This window comes from Enoplosus armatus, chromosome 5 (assembly GCF_043641665.1).
Source record: "Enoplosus armatus isolate fEnoArm2 chromosome 5, fEnoArm2.hap1, whole genome shotgun sequence".
In the NCBI taxonomy this organism is placed as follows: domain Eukaryota; kingdom Metazoa; phylum Chordata; class Actinopteri; order Centrarchiformes; family Enoplosidae; genus Enoplosus; species Enoplosus armatus.
In genome coordinates this window covers 9,101,990-9,117,218 of record NC_092184.1, presented here as the reverse complement: position 1 = coordinate 9,117,218, position 15,229 = coordinate 9,101,990, and the positions used below count along the sequence as shown (strand labels likewise).

Here is a 15,229-nt window from a genome sequence, read left to right as displayed (position 1 = left end):
GGAAGGAGCAGTAATATTTTAGAACATGTGACCGTGGAGGACAGAGGGCTTTTAGCTGTGCATTTTAGGTATGAGTAAGGGGAAAGTGACAGTCAGTCATGTTTGTGCAAGCAAAATAAAGGGTGACATAACATAGCAAAATGGGGGGAGAGGCGTATTGTACAGCGTGTGCAAACAATTGCATTTTGCACAGTCCATCAAATAAATTGTCACTGTGATATTTATGTTTTCTGTTCGTAGAAATCACACCCATGGAGATCTTGAAAACCTGCAATTTATCATCCCTTGTGTACACACACACACAAATACACACACCCGCACACTCCCCCTTCTTCATGCAATTTAATGTTAACAAACAATAATTAGAGTAACATTAAACAGGGGGAGGTTATACACACATTTATTTTTTGATTACACTAACTATTAGCACTTGGCCCTTCCCTTTAACCTAATTACCCACACAGATCCCACAAAGCAGTGGGACCTCTGAATAATTCACACATGCTCAGAGAATATAAGCACCTTTAGAGAGAGAAGGAGTCATTTTGAACATGAAAGCCAGAGATATTCTGGGTGGGAAACATCATAATTATAGGTCACAAATCCAGTTACACCCAGGCTGGAGGAAAACAGTGTGATGTTAAAGTGAGAATCCATCTTGGGACGTTGAAATCTGTTGTTAATTACAATGTTTTTCCTACAGTTTTAGGCAGATTATCAATATTTATGGACATGAGCAAGACTACAGAGCCGAGGCTTTCATCACACAAAACATGTAGCTGCTTCAGTGACAGTGAACTACAGACACTTTGCTTCTTTTGCCAGCAGTCATGAACCAGAAAATCTGACTGTGTCTCTGTAAAATCAAGTAACCGTCACTGTCCACAAATTTGCTCTTTCATTTACGGTCACTGGAGAAAAATTCAGGGTGACGCTGTCTTGGTTTTTTTGTTTCTAGCTGTGGGAGAGACTTTCTTATAGTCACAAATATGACTGATCTGTCAAAGGACATCTGAATGAATGCTGCCTTCACTGGATGTCACAAATACTGTTTCTATTGCTGAAAGAAAACTAATTATACAGCTTTGAAAGTGGGACATCCATGTTGCCAAAATGTGGCACTTACTGGTCTCAGAACACAGAGGTTGTGTCAACAACTAAAGTTCAAAGTTAATGATCTATCGAGTAAACAGAATTACTACCATGTTTTCATTTGTTTGAACTGAAACGTACTGGTGTTTGCAATAAATGACTGTAACGCATCCTCACACACGTTCTTGCTTTTGATCATTTAAGGGCAAAATACAAAAAAAAGTGATCATGGTGCACATATCACAGACATTGTGCATGATTTAACGTTCCTTCTCTATCATTTAAAAGCATAACCAAGCCAGTGGTGGCCAGGGCTTAGACACACTCTCATTTCTACAGCATCATTAAGCTCTCAGCTTCATTACGGCCCTCAGAAAACCCTTCCCTTCAAATTATATAGCATATTTCATAACTGAGAAAATCTGTCAAAGAAACACAATTTCATGTTCATTCTGAATCTTCATGCCTTAGAAAATAAATCTTTGCACAACTCCTGTAGCAGGAAACACACACACACACACAGGTGTAACTAAAAACATGAATTAAGTTAAATGTAGGTGTAACAGTAAGCCAGCATGCAAAATAGCCCAGCAACACCTAACTGCATGTAGTTATTATTCATGTCACTTACTGTTAGTTGCTCATTTGTTTGGCATCTGTTCTCAGATGAATTCACATGACTTTTCATGATAAAGTAGCACATGGCAACATCAAGCTGCTGTTTTGAGATCATAATATAACGAACCAGTTTGTACACACCTACACAGAGAAGAGGTGTAATCAGGCAGAATACGATAATAAGACAGTGTGTGGGTGTAGCACAGGTTTGTTGGGGTTTTAATAAATAACTTAAATAAATATGTAGTTGAGTATGTATAAGTATACTATATTTGTTAGTATAAGTATGACGTTAGTAAATACTGGTCACAATTACTTCCCTAAAAACTGAGACACATCAAAATATGTGGGTCTTTAAAATCGACAAAAAAAGAAGAGTCAGGAAGTTTGGATAAATTGTTCCCCGTGGCTTCTCCAAGTGCAAACATAGTTTCCAACTGACACTGAGGCTGTATCATTAAAACTGTTCTCTACTATACAGTGGGTCTACACATTATTACCGTCAGGGACACAAACTGTGGGCCCTGAATGGCCTTTTTCCCCCACAGACATTTTGACTTGACATTGCCAGAAAAGCGCAGGTGTTATTTATAACATTAATGATGGCTGCATCCCAATTAGGTGTTCCAAATGCAGGGACCACTGGTATGGCTTACTGGGAGACCTAAAGGGAATGGAGCCACCATTCATTTATGCAACTGCTATGAAAAGACTAAATGTCTGGTGCGTTCAGGTTCAGGGCTTTAAAGAGCTACCCTGGTACCCTCATGTCAGAGGAGGACTTTACAATTTTACATTTACAAATACACAAATATTAGGCTATTATGGAGTACGTATGTACATATATCATACATACATATATCTTAACAGTTAGGCTACATTAGTAATTGAAATGTGGGGGAAAAAATTACGGGCCTTTTTGTTTTGGCCAAACGATTAAACGAAAAAGTAATGATAATAAACATATGTTAGTTGCAGCCCTAACTCCTGACCTCAGTATTTCTAAAATACTGTCTACAGCCTTGTTAAAGTTCTTTCTGTGTGAGTTGCAGTTGTGAAGAAACTCTATAAAATAAAAATGCCAAACGCTGTTACACGGTCCATTTTGTTATCATGTCTTACTCAACAAGATCGTACTTCCACGTCCGGTTCTCAGAAACAGGAGTTTCACAAGAGTACGTGAAGGCAGCAGCAGTACGTGTGTGTGTGTGTGTGTGTGTGTGTGTGTGTGTGTGTTTGTCCTCCATCTGGTCGGGCAGCCTGTCAGCTGAGCTCAGTGAACTCATCCCGCCAGCAGAGCGCGTCCCTGCGCCTTGAACAGAAAATGGGGAAGCCTCCTACCGGAGCACAAACCCACTCCCCGTTTTCCGTGAAACTGTGAAAAGGAAAAGCCCTGTTGTTTTTTTAAACAGTGTCAGAAAGCCCATGCTCTGCGAGCTTTCTCCGCCACCTACACTGCTCACAGGACTCTCCCAGGATGATGTCGAACAACCCCCACATCGGGCACAAAGTGGCAGGCTGCTGGATTTTCCTCTCCCTCTGTGAGTACTCACTTTACTTTCTCATCTTGCATGCCAGGAGGCTCGGACCAGGCAGCTGTGAGGGGCACAATGACACCCTCAACAGTAAACAGTTTGTCCTGGTTTCAGAGGTGAAGCGTGTGATCGGGCAGAGGCGACAGTGGAGCGCTGAGCGCGGTGTTTCCAGCGGCGACAAGAGACGAGCCGCGAGTGTATTTCCAGAACTGTTGGAGAAGTGCGGAGCCATGATTCGTCTCAACTTCCTGAGGAGTTGAAAGGCGATTTGCACGTACTGGTTGCCATGTGGGTTTATGCAGACCGAGGACTGCAAGTTTGCATGAGTTAGTCACAGGAAACGGTTTGAAAGCCCTGACCTTTTTTTTTTTTGGAGTCGCGGCGTTTCTGTAGAAATCTGTTCCCACTCGAGACAAGCGGCGTTAAGTAGCTTCTTCCTGACACATCGACGTTGCACAAGTGGGAGTCAAGCCCGAGGATGAATGCACCTCAGGCTGTAGTTACTGTAAGCTTTACCAAGTCAGGGTTTCCTCTGTCACTCTGGATGTGCACCGGGAATTTAGCAGCAAAAGTATTAGATTAAACGACAGCCGCAATTGTGTGATCCATACAGTGATTTATTCCTCTTTCTGTTGCCATGGGGGGGGGGGGGGGGGTCATATCCACAGTCTTACCAGCCAATTGAAAGAGTGTCATTATTATACTTTTTAAAATAAAAAATGTAGTTAAATATCCTGCAGAAATATGTTAAATTGTGGGTAATAATATTTTTACTTCCATGGAGTTGATTGCTTAATTGGACAAACGGTTAATGGCTTACAGCCTATATCACATATTTCAGGTGAATTTAATTTCACAGGAATACAAGCATGTTTAGACCCCTGCATACAGTTCTGTGTCTTTACACCATGAAGAACATACAGTATGGTCTGCACATGCATATATTCAGGGATGTGTCACGTCCATTGGGTGGGGTGCAGCACACAATGTGTGGCTGCAGCTGTGGAGGGAATTACAGTGAGTGACCAATATTGCATCTGCCCAGTGTACCATGTGGATGTCCTCCTGAGCAGAATGAGATAAATGCTGAGCACAGGAGACTCCACCGCCCTTGCTAAGGCTGAAAATTGTTACAATGAAGAGAAGAAAAAAAAGGCCAGAATAAAAGGATCTGCACATATTTTAGTACTGCAAGAAAGGGCGACGTCTGTCGTGTTTAAGACCACCAACAGATTTAGGGCTAACAGAGTATCTATGAATCTTAATGCTGCAAGAAACTGCTTCCAGTCACACTAATTTATTATTAATTGGATTCGACCTAGGATAATAATTTTTAACCTACACTTTTGTAACCTCACTCTTTCACATTCCTTCTCTGCTTGCTCTACACCTGATCATGCTTATGTCATGTAAAAAATCTGCTTGGTCTCTCTATTTTACAGACTTTTACATTTTTAATGAATGTGAGAAAAGTTGTCATTTAAGATCATCTTTCACTCTCAATTCCTGGTTGCAGGTCAAGAAATTGAGGCCTGTCTCGGTTTAAACCATGTTTACTATGGGTGAAATGTTACATTTTAGCTTTCCTGAAGATGCTGCAACTACTTCAAAACCACTTTCAAGCTTGTGGATATGTCAAAAATACAATACAGTCTGGGCATTTGTGGAGCCAGGGTCACTGCTGCAATCCACCGGTACCCCTGCACGAGCGCAAGCTGTGTTTGTGTGTTTGGCACCGAGTCAAGCACGTTTAGTTGGGCATTAGACTCTGACAAGGCTGCTTTTCTGCTCCCCCCTATATGTAATATTCATGGACCTAACATCAAGGCGCAGCCGAGGTCTGGAGAGCGTCCAGTTTGGTGACATTAGGGTGCCACCTCTGCTGTTTTTCAATGATGTCGTCCATGAGGCTTCAACAGACTATCATTTCTGATGTGCACTGGAGCGGTTTGCAGCTGAGTGTGACGCAGTCGGGATGAGGAGCAGCACCTCCAAGTTTGAGGCTACAGCACTCAAGGAGTCCACATGAGCCGCATTTCAATTGTGGCACGTGTGGTCACTCCCCAAAATCTGCATTTGACTGTGGTTATAGTGATATTACAATGATGTACAATATTTGGGGCAGAGAGAGGACTGTACACAAATTGTGGATTACAATTTTAAAGTTAAATCTGAATTATCTGTGTGGTTGGAGATGATCTTCATACTCTGCTTCTGAGAAAGGTTCATTGCACCTGTTTCATCTAAATTTGTCCTTTTAGGTACAAAAATAACACGAGTGGTTGGTTGGTCGATGGCATTTTCATTGCATACTAACAAACATCATCTCAAAGGTTATCACTGCTTTGTCATCTTAATTGAAGGTTGAACATGTGGAAAGTTACAGATTTTATCTCCAAAAAAAATAAAAAAGTTAGCTCCCCCCATCCCCCCATCCTAAGACACCTCAGGTCACATGTCTTGGGGTTTTATTGTGAAGTGACAGTGAAAAGGAGGGTGAGATTGATGTTTTTGATGATGGGAAGAAGAGTGCCGTCTTTGTTTTGAACGTCAGCTGTGGTCACAAATTTTGGATAGCAACCAAAGGTATGAGAGTTTTCTCTGCAGGCTGGTCGGCCTCACTGTGGGTGAGAGGATGAGGAGGTCTGTGATTCAAGGGGACTTCAGGGTCCATCTGCTGCTGAGGCTCCCGCATGCCGAAGAGAACGAGCTAAAGTGGATCAGGCACCTGGTAAAGATGCCATTGAAAGAGGCCAAACTCTTTCAGATCCAGGATACGCTGGAGAGATTACTGGATATCTCTAACTGGTCTGGGAGTGCTGGAGGATCCCACAGGAAGAGCTGAAGGGAGCTGCTGGGGAAAAGCCTCCTCTGTGCTTTTGCCTTACTGAGCAGCTATCGGCTGAGGGATGAATGGATGGATGGAGGTCTTAGTCATGATATCAAAGTAAATCATAATTAGAAAACTTTAATTTCACTTACTTAAAAAGGTTTAGTTATAGTTGGCTGCAGTATACTCTATACATTTGTCTACTGTCCTAGATTGTTCTTTATCTCTCCCTTTTTAATATCGGTGGTTGTATTAGACTAATGTGGACAATGCTGCAAATCTCTATTCAACGGCTATGAAATGTCAGAAAAAAGTGAAGAATGCCTATCATAAGGTTACATCTTCAAATTGTTCATTTTGTGAAACCAAAGAGATTCCGTTTATTGTCGTATAAAGAAAAGCAGAACATCTTTTGGCATCAATTATCAAAATTGTTGCCAATAAATTTCCTGACAATCAATTAATCAGCTTAACATTTCAGCTCCACAATTACCAGGACTGCTTTCTGGCAACACTGGATTTTTATATTTCCATCGATGTGATCAAGTCATTTGTCAGGTATTTTCCCAGATCAGCCAAAAACAGACATTCATGTTTGGTTATTTTATCCATTAACAATTTCCCCATTGATTTCCCATAAAAAAAATAAACATCAATATTCTGATTATAAAATGACATACACTTACACATAGCTTACATATAGCTCTAACTGGGTCAGGAGTTGCCAGTATGGGTTCTAGATGGCTGCTGGCGGTGTAGGAATAAAAAGTTTAAATTTAATATGACAGTGCCAGATGAAGCCTTTGTGTCCTGCATGTCAGATGCATTGCTACAACTGTTTGAGCAGGGCAAACTGTGTGCCATCTGTGCCAGTTCTTTAAGGAGCTACTTTTATTATAATAGTGTTTGCTGTCTCTGTCTTCACAAAGTATTTTTTACATGAAAGAATTATAGAAAGAAACACTGGGGATTTGAAATGAACTTTACACATTTTTCACCAACAATGAAAAATGGGTTAAAGCTTTTTTGATTACAAGAGACCAGAGAATGGAATCTGAAAGTCACAGTAACTAACCTTGATATATTATATCGACTTATCATCATCTTGCAGTGTGTTCAGACTGGACACAAAGCAGATTTTAAAGGGAGAGTGGTTACACTCAACTGAAAGAAGCAAACAGACATGGATTTGTTCGAGGCAACACAAATTGAGGTCAAGATAGGTCTGCATGAGTTCAAAATGTTTCTCATTGAGCTGTACGACTCCACTCCTTGAATGCACACAGACGAGAATAAAACGAATTGGAGTTCATGGCAAGTTTTGAGATCAGTCCTAGACTGAGCTGTCACACTAACATTAACAGGCATGAACCCTATCGCCAGACAAGAGGATCCATATTGAAAACCCCAGAATATATATATATATTTTTTTTTTTAATCTAATAGACATTTTAAAAATTCTCACTTTCTGCAATATTTGCGGGAATTAACTAGTTATGGTTAAGGTTAGGGAAAGACCATGGATATAGTAAAAAGGCAAACTTTCAGTCCTCCTTGTCATACACCCAGACACCACCCGACTTCCACACAGTATTTTCTTCCTTGTTACATATACAGCAAACTGCTTCCTGCATTGGCGCTGAACATTGGCATTGGACATAAATCGTAAGGTGCAGAATCATCCAATATGGACGTAATTCCTTGGTACACTGGGCCGCAGGCACTATCTGCACACACACAGTTAGTTAGCTAGCAGCTACAGCGTACCTCTGTCAGATTGGCACTAAAAACTCTGCAGCCATCAAATTTGCATGAATAAAGCATGATTAAAATGAACTTTTTGTGTTAAATTTTAACACACCTTAATGGCAGAAACACAGCGACATGAGAATCCCATTTGAGTCCACTGTCACCTCCCGTAGAATTTTAAGTCCAATATTTATCTCAGATTTGATTTGCCAACTCTCGAGGAGAGTCTCTTTGGCTTGCTGAATGTTCTGTCCTCACCTGCCCCTCTACGCCATTTTGTGCCATGCAGATAACGGATAGATGATTTTTGTTTTGAACTGGAGTGCTGAGAGCTGCTGTCTATGGTTTTGTAAAGGGTTGGTAAGAGGCGAATCCAGGTTTAATGGCCCTCAGCTTGGGGATGTTTGTGCATTGGTCTCAGAAGAGTTTTCTGGATGGCAGCCCCACCGTAAATATCAGCATTGTTAAGCTAACACGATTTTAGATTTTATTGTCTTTGCCACATAAAAAAAACCCTGTATATTTGGGACCAGTGTAGCCACACATTGGGCTCTTCACCATTCAGCCACTTAGGAAGCTTTTCTCATTTTGCTTTGAACACTCACACATGGACATGGTAATTATCAGAGCTCTCTTAAAGCTGACACTGACTGCTAATTAGCATTCAAGTTAATATAATACACCTGCGTAGCTGCCTTTTGTTAATGTGATTTAGTTACTTCAAAGTAGATTCATGTGGTGGCTCCATTTTTCTTCCACTTTCTCTGTACCCATTAAATCCTGAATGAAGTGGAAAGTTAAGTCAGACACCAACCAACTGTGAAACAAGCAAATTATTGCTTAATTACTACGAATCCATCAAGAATTGTATGTCGTAGACAAGTAGTAGAAATGGCTCATAGTGGAACCGTTCACCTTGAACAAAGAGGAATTGTACTTCTGTGAAGTACTGTACGTACCCACTGTACATTTTTTTTTTTTTGTCAGATTCTTTGAATTCAGCTAAGATACACCCATACCGACCTGATTCCCTCCCGTGGTTATGAGCACAGCGTTCCCTGGCTAATTGCATCGGACGTCTGCTTTGATTACAATGACAATGTAAATTTCGATGCTTGTTGAAAAGCCCTCCACTAAACCTTTCAGAGCATTCAGCGTGTAGTGTGATTTTCCTGAGCTTCTAAAATCAAAGCAAGCAAGTTCCCTTCGGTGTGGCTCAATTGAAAACATGGTTGGAAACAACAGACTTGATTATGCAGGCTGAGGAGGCGATGAGGTGGAGGTGCTCCCATCAGCACTCCTGACACTATGTAGGGAGTTACCCCCCCCCCCTTCTCGTTCTCCATGTGTCTCTGCCTCTCCCTCTCCAGGGTGAGCCATGAAAAGATGGGAAGTTTGAGCAGATGTAGCAGAATGGATCGTGAACTTGAGCGTATTCCTGTAGGAAGCTTCGTTTCACGCCAAATATTGCATTTTTAATACCGACAGAAACTGGGATGCCAGATGACAATGTAGTCGTTCTACTCGCTCTACAGAGCTTTTCTAGATCAGAACTTCACAGGGCAATTAGGATTCATGGACATGTTGGCTTAAAAATTGAGATTGACAGTTTATTCAATAATCAGTGTTATTATTCTAAATGTTAAACAGGTGAACATTTGTTTGAAAAATGCAAAAATCTCAGTCGAAAGTTGTTTAATAAGAAATGTTAGAAGCCGCAGAAACATTGTGTTGTTTCTTTGTTTATTTTTTAGTATTTCAAGAGACTTTGGTTGATCTGCAGGATAATCAGTAGCTCTTTTCTGTTTTCTCCCTGTTTTATCTCATTACTTTCTCTTATTTGAAGCATATTCTGAGCTGTCACAAAAAAAAAAACATTAACTGTAAACTGAGCAGTGAACAGTGTTCTCTTGCAGCAACAAACAAAAAAGAAATGTTTGAGAGGAAACATAAAAGTTGTGTGTGAAAATCAGATGTGTATCCCGGCGTGAAAATCGGTGACGACCTTAGGTGTAATCAGTACCTTTTTAATGTGGGTATTTTCTGCTCTTTTACATGTTATACTTCTTTTTGAAAGGAACATGGAAAAATAATATTCCTTTTCCTCACGTGGCAAATTTGGACTTCGCTTCCACTGTTGTTTTTTTGGTGCTTTTATGACTCAAATAATTAGGTTCATTACATTGTTCGTTTGTTCTGAACTGGTGGCGTCACTCCAGGCTTTACAGTGTTTTGAAGTTAACTCGGCTCTTTGAATAATTTAAGAAGAGGGTTCCCTTGCAATGGATGGAATTAATATCTGACCGGATTACTGCTGATTGGGTCATAAAAGCAAAGTCACAGATCTTATGAAACATGTACTTTTTTTATATTGTATCTTTTTGTGTGTATATTGGATGTTACACCATAGCAGGAATTTCAGCTGGCCTGTTCCTAGAAAACATATCTGCTGCTTTTACACTCTCAGTTGCCCTTTAATGGCTTCTGCAGCGAGTCAGGAGAGGAAGTTTAACTCTTTCTCGGTTCTATCGCCTAATTAAAGTCAGATTTAAAGCTGACTGATGTTGTAGTGCAGGCAGCCTGATTTAATACAAACTACTGTATAAATTCATTCTCAGCGACACTGCTGTTTTTTGATGTATTGATTTGAAATCCTGGGAATCTCTGTGCGAAGATTTTCTTGTCTCAGAATCGATGGCAATGTAATTGGATAGGAGCTCTCCTGGCTCTAATTACAAACTCGGATAGATGAATGGTGCTCTCAGAGATCCAACATAGAGTCAGCACGAAGGAATTAGGCTCTGAGTTGTCTGTTAAATATATGTATTTTTTATTTTTCAAATATAATAACATAGAGCAGGTTGCTCTGTGTAGCCCTGCCTGTGTACGGTAGCTTTTAGATAGAGAAGTGACCGAGCCTGAAGAAAAAAAGGAGTGTTTATGGTTCAGTTTAAACAGATTAATCGCTGTTCGTGTCATTATATCTAAAATATTATCTTTCTTCTCTTTCTATTCTTACAGTTCATATCAACTTTTCGGCTGGGAGCTCAGGAAAAGGCTCACAGGTAAGAAAAACAGTTGACAAATTTGATTCTTTATTTATTGTGTGCAAATGAGTCTGAAACCTTGCACTGTTGGTCTTTTCTTGTTAATTAATGTTAATCATTTATTTCCTGGTCACCTCACCTCTATTAAAGCCTTAATTACCTGACCAGCTGAAATTGACGACCGTGTTTAATTTGCTCTTCAGTACAAATCCATTTGCTCTTTCCTCAAGAGCAAGATGATTTTCTTGCTGTTGCATTTTCTGCAGTTGCTGCTCGATAAATAATTAACATGTTCACTTGCTCTACTTCTTATTGGTGTGAGAAGATGTTGACAGTAAGCCTCCTGGCAGAGGTGCTTAGCATCACAGAAATGGGAAAATTACTGCTTCTTTCCCTGCAGAGGATGTTTCACCCCTTCGCTTTGTCACTTTTCATTTTTCTCGTACAGTTGTAAACGATGTTAGCCAGTAATTATCATAAACTAAACATCCAGTGTAATCTAGGTGAAAATAATAATAAAAAAAAAACATCCTGAAACAATTGGTTCCCTGTCATTTTGCATTTCTGAGAAGCACACAAAGATATTGGTCTATAATTTGAACAAAAAAAGTTTGCTTAAGTCTGTTTTCTTCCCTGAAATAATTGTGCCACATTATCAGTGTCCCTTTAAGAGAGGATGCTCAGTCAAAGCCCTTTTTATTCCTCCATAAAAGACAGATTAGGGACAGTGGCCTGTCAGACTGATAAAGCAAAGATTTAAACTACATCCATTCAGGAGAAGAAACCCTTCAAAGGAGTGGAAAGAGCCGTGTTTTCGCAACAATGGAAACGTAATTTAGGAATAAAAATCTTGTCTAATGTGCTGGAACAAAAGACATTATAAAAGCTGAGAAACTGGTTTATGGAGTTACTTTTGGTCTAAACTGTTACAATACATCTATTCTTAGACATGAATGTCTTTGAAAAGCATCAGAAAAACATCTTTTTCTGTCTTCTCCTCCGTTCTTGACCCTGACATGTGGCTGCCAGTGCTTTGGAGAGCTTGTGGGGGGTTGTTGCCTAGTTACCACAGGACCACAGCAGTACTTTGTCTCCTTCGCTCGACCAACATCCCCTGTGTTTCTTAATGCATTCACAATGCTTTTGAATTTTTGAATATCACTTTAGACAGGTGTTTCCCCGACAGTGAGTAGGACCAAACTGTGTTTCACACTTTGATTCAGACATTTTGTTGTATTCAGTTTGTTTGTTGTGTGTTTTTCTCACCAAGCCCAACTGCAAAGTGGAAACCAGGTTGTTGCCCCCTTTTCAGATCTCCTGAGCTGAACAACAACATTAACAAATTAGAAAGGAATACAAATTTTTAGGTCATGGAAGCGCTCCAGTTTAGTTATGAAAAGTCATAGAATTTACATCAGGGCCATGGCAACACATGCTTATAAATTAGTGGACTCACATTAGTGAAGTAAACTCACTTGATTTATTGTTTCAAAAGTAAACCAGTTGCTGAATAAAGGAATTAATTGTTGCTCTTTCCACAGAGGATTGTTGACTTTCTAGCAAAGCTGCAATGTTCTATACGTGGGACCTTTTTGTCATTGTAGCTTAAAATAGTTTTGTAGCAACAAATCAGGAATTGTAAGATCATATATAATACATGTCTAAGCTTCCAGATCAAAAATTTATTATTGTACAGTCCAAATCCAAAATAATATTTAATTCCTGCCTGTTCAAATCAGGTCAATAAAATTATTTGTTTTTGTTGGTGCCAGATAGTTCTGAGGTTTGGTTCTGAGGAACATCAGGCATAACTCCACCCCCTCATTTTTCCAGTGTTTTTCACCACAATCATGCAGAGCTTTGAGCTGTAATTTTAGCCATTATTGCAGGCTAAAATTACTGACTTGGCAGTAGTTTTTCTGAAAAATCACAATAAAATGTCCAACCTTTTTGTTTTATGATTTAATAAATTGTCGTGAAGTGATATTTAACAGTTCGAACTTTTGGATTTACTGATTTGGCCGAAATGTAGCATGTAGTATGCAAACAAAAGGGAAATCTGCATTATGGCAAAAATACCCAGATGTTGTAGTGATTTGGTAAAAATCTCCAGTATGCATGGGACCAGTCTACCTCGCTTACTCCCACAATACAAAGCACTGGAACACTCACAACAGCCAGGCACCCAGTTTGATCGAAGCAAGGATAACATTACGCTTTCAGAGCAACAGAAATAGCGGGAGAACCAACTCCAACTTGCGTTACATTTGCAGTGAAGTAATGCAACAAAACGCCAGGGAATCTGGTTCCTTATTTCGTCAGATAGGCATTACCCATCTCTCAGGTAAATGTTCTTCTTTGGGTAAATCATGAAAATCCACATTTATAACATCTCTTTTTTGAGCACACAGTGGCTGTGGTTTGCCATTAGCCGTGCTATTGTTTACTTCTGCTTTCCAAAACCGGAAACCATCTAATCCTGGCCTAGTATGCTACAAAATAATCGATTTGACAGTTTCATACTGCATGAAAAACAGTATGTACTACATATTGCATACTGTGTTCGTCGGTAGTATGTATTGGGCGGTTTCGAATACAGATGCTTTGGAAAATGGTTGACAGTGATGTAAACTGCATTGTATATGTTTTGCATTTAATTGAGTCAAACCACCGCTGTAGGCCTTTAAACCACTGTTTGATCAGAGCTTATTTCACATGATTTCTGTGCCAGTGGTCAGCATAGCAAAATCTGGCACTGAATAAGAGAGGATTCCCCATCTGATTTGAAACAGCTGGGCTCATCCCATCGCGATTAAAATCTGGCTAAATCTGCAGGGGTCCTGTCGTGTGTGATATGGGTAACACTGATCTCAGAATGCAAGACATGTTTATAAAACTGATAAATACATGTTCAGTGTGATTCTGCAACCTATGGCTTATTATTTTCTCTGTTACAATGCAGGAAAAGATCATCTGTTTCAATTTTCAGGCAGGATTTCAAAAGTTGCTGTGCTTTGATCAATATTATTGCATATAACATTGCTACAAAAGGCTTATGATATGTAAAGTAGGAAACACGGTAGCAGCAGTAAACATTAAAGTGTAATTTTCAGTGGCTGTCTTTGAACACGGTCTGTGTCTTGCATATGGAACAAGTTTTAGCATCTTCCTTCTCCTTTGAAGACGGCCTGAAGCCTCTGATGACTGGCATCAGTGTGAACTTAGAATGACTTGGAGAAGTTGGCGAAGGCAAGCACAGGTACCATGATTATTTGCCGCTTCAGGGCTTCATAAACAGCCTAAACAACAAGTGCACTAAAAGTTTGCTAATTTAAGCAGAAGTGCTCGCACTCAAAGGACTCAGATCAGTGAGGGGATGCATGATGACTACACAGTGTGATCAAATAAATTACAAACTTCCTGCTGAGGGTCCTGCAAAGCCAATGAATAACTTGTGTTAAAAGCACGCCTGACAGTTCGGGTCACTTTGCTACCATTCGGGTTTTCTCAAGATGCATGAGGACACTGTTTAAAAGAAATTACAGGGCCCAAACAGGAAGCTTTATTCTGAAAGGGGCGGCTTTACCTTCAGGCAATGTTCCTAGATGTGGGGAGAAAGCAACAACCGTCGTACGACACAAGAACACAACCAGTACAGCAGAAGTAATTGAAAGTGCTGATCTTTGTGAGTCATTGAGTTCTTTCATGTGTTTTCGAGGCTAAATGGTGGCTTCACAAAGTTACATAATACAAACATTTTCTCAGGTTCATCTTCAGGCTGTGCAGGATAAAACTGCTCCACAGACCGGAACAACACGTTTATTTCAATTCCAAATGATGCCAAATTACACTCAGGTAGGAAACATAAGCTCTTTTTATTTGCCACAATTACCAACTTTTGTCAGTTCCTTTGTCCTTTGAAGAGTATAGATCTTCATCTCTGTGTAGGCTGCACTCATAATGACTAGTCTTGCTGCTGCCTTCCTTAATGACACACTCAATTCACATCAACAATATTCTGTTGTTTGCAGGTGGTCGTGATTTCTGCCCAACATCATTTTGCAAAGATTTGTGTTTAAACTGTCGTGCGTGCTGCCTAAATGTCTTTCACTACATGCAAAAAGAGCTTTTCTTGTTCTCCAGCATGTCCTCACCATGGGCAGTTTTAAGAAAATCAAACTCAAGAGAACAGGTGTGAGACTAACATCTGAATCATTGCTTCAACTCCTCTGCAATGACCTTATCTCTGCAGAAAAGACAGATTTTTACTTTTTATGAGATTACAAACCTGCGTGAATGCTGCCAATGTGCACCTGAAGATCCCACTGCAACTGGACAAAAACTATGATTATCGACAG

The 15,229-nt window shown here is 40.0% G+C and overlaps 1 protein-coding gene across 1 annotated transcript in view; it reads left to right on the top strand.

Annotated features, from left to right (window-relative positions):
* The first annotated feature begins 3,034 nt into the window (after window positions 1-3,034).
* b3glcta (beta 3-glucosyltransferase a) overlaps window positions 3,035-15,229 on the top strand; it is a 56,045-nt gene continuing 43,850 nt past the window's right edge. The window contains 4 exon segments of the mRNA XM_070906133.1: window positions 3,035-3,085; window positions 3,088-3,156; window positions 3,158-3,251; window positions 10,846-10,889. Coding sequence (XP_070762234.1) covers window positions 3,035-3,085; window positions 3,088-3,156; window positions 3,158-3,251; window positions 10,846-10,889 — 258 coding nt within the window.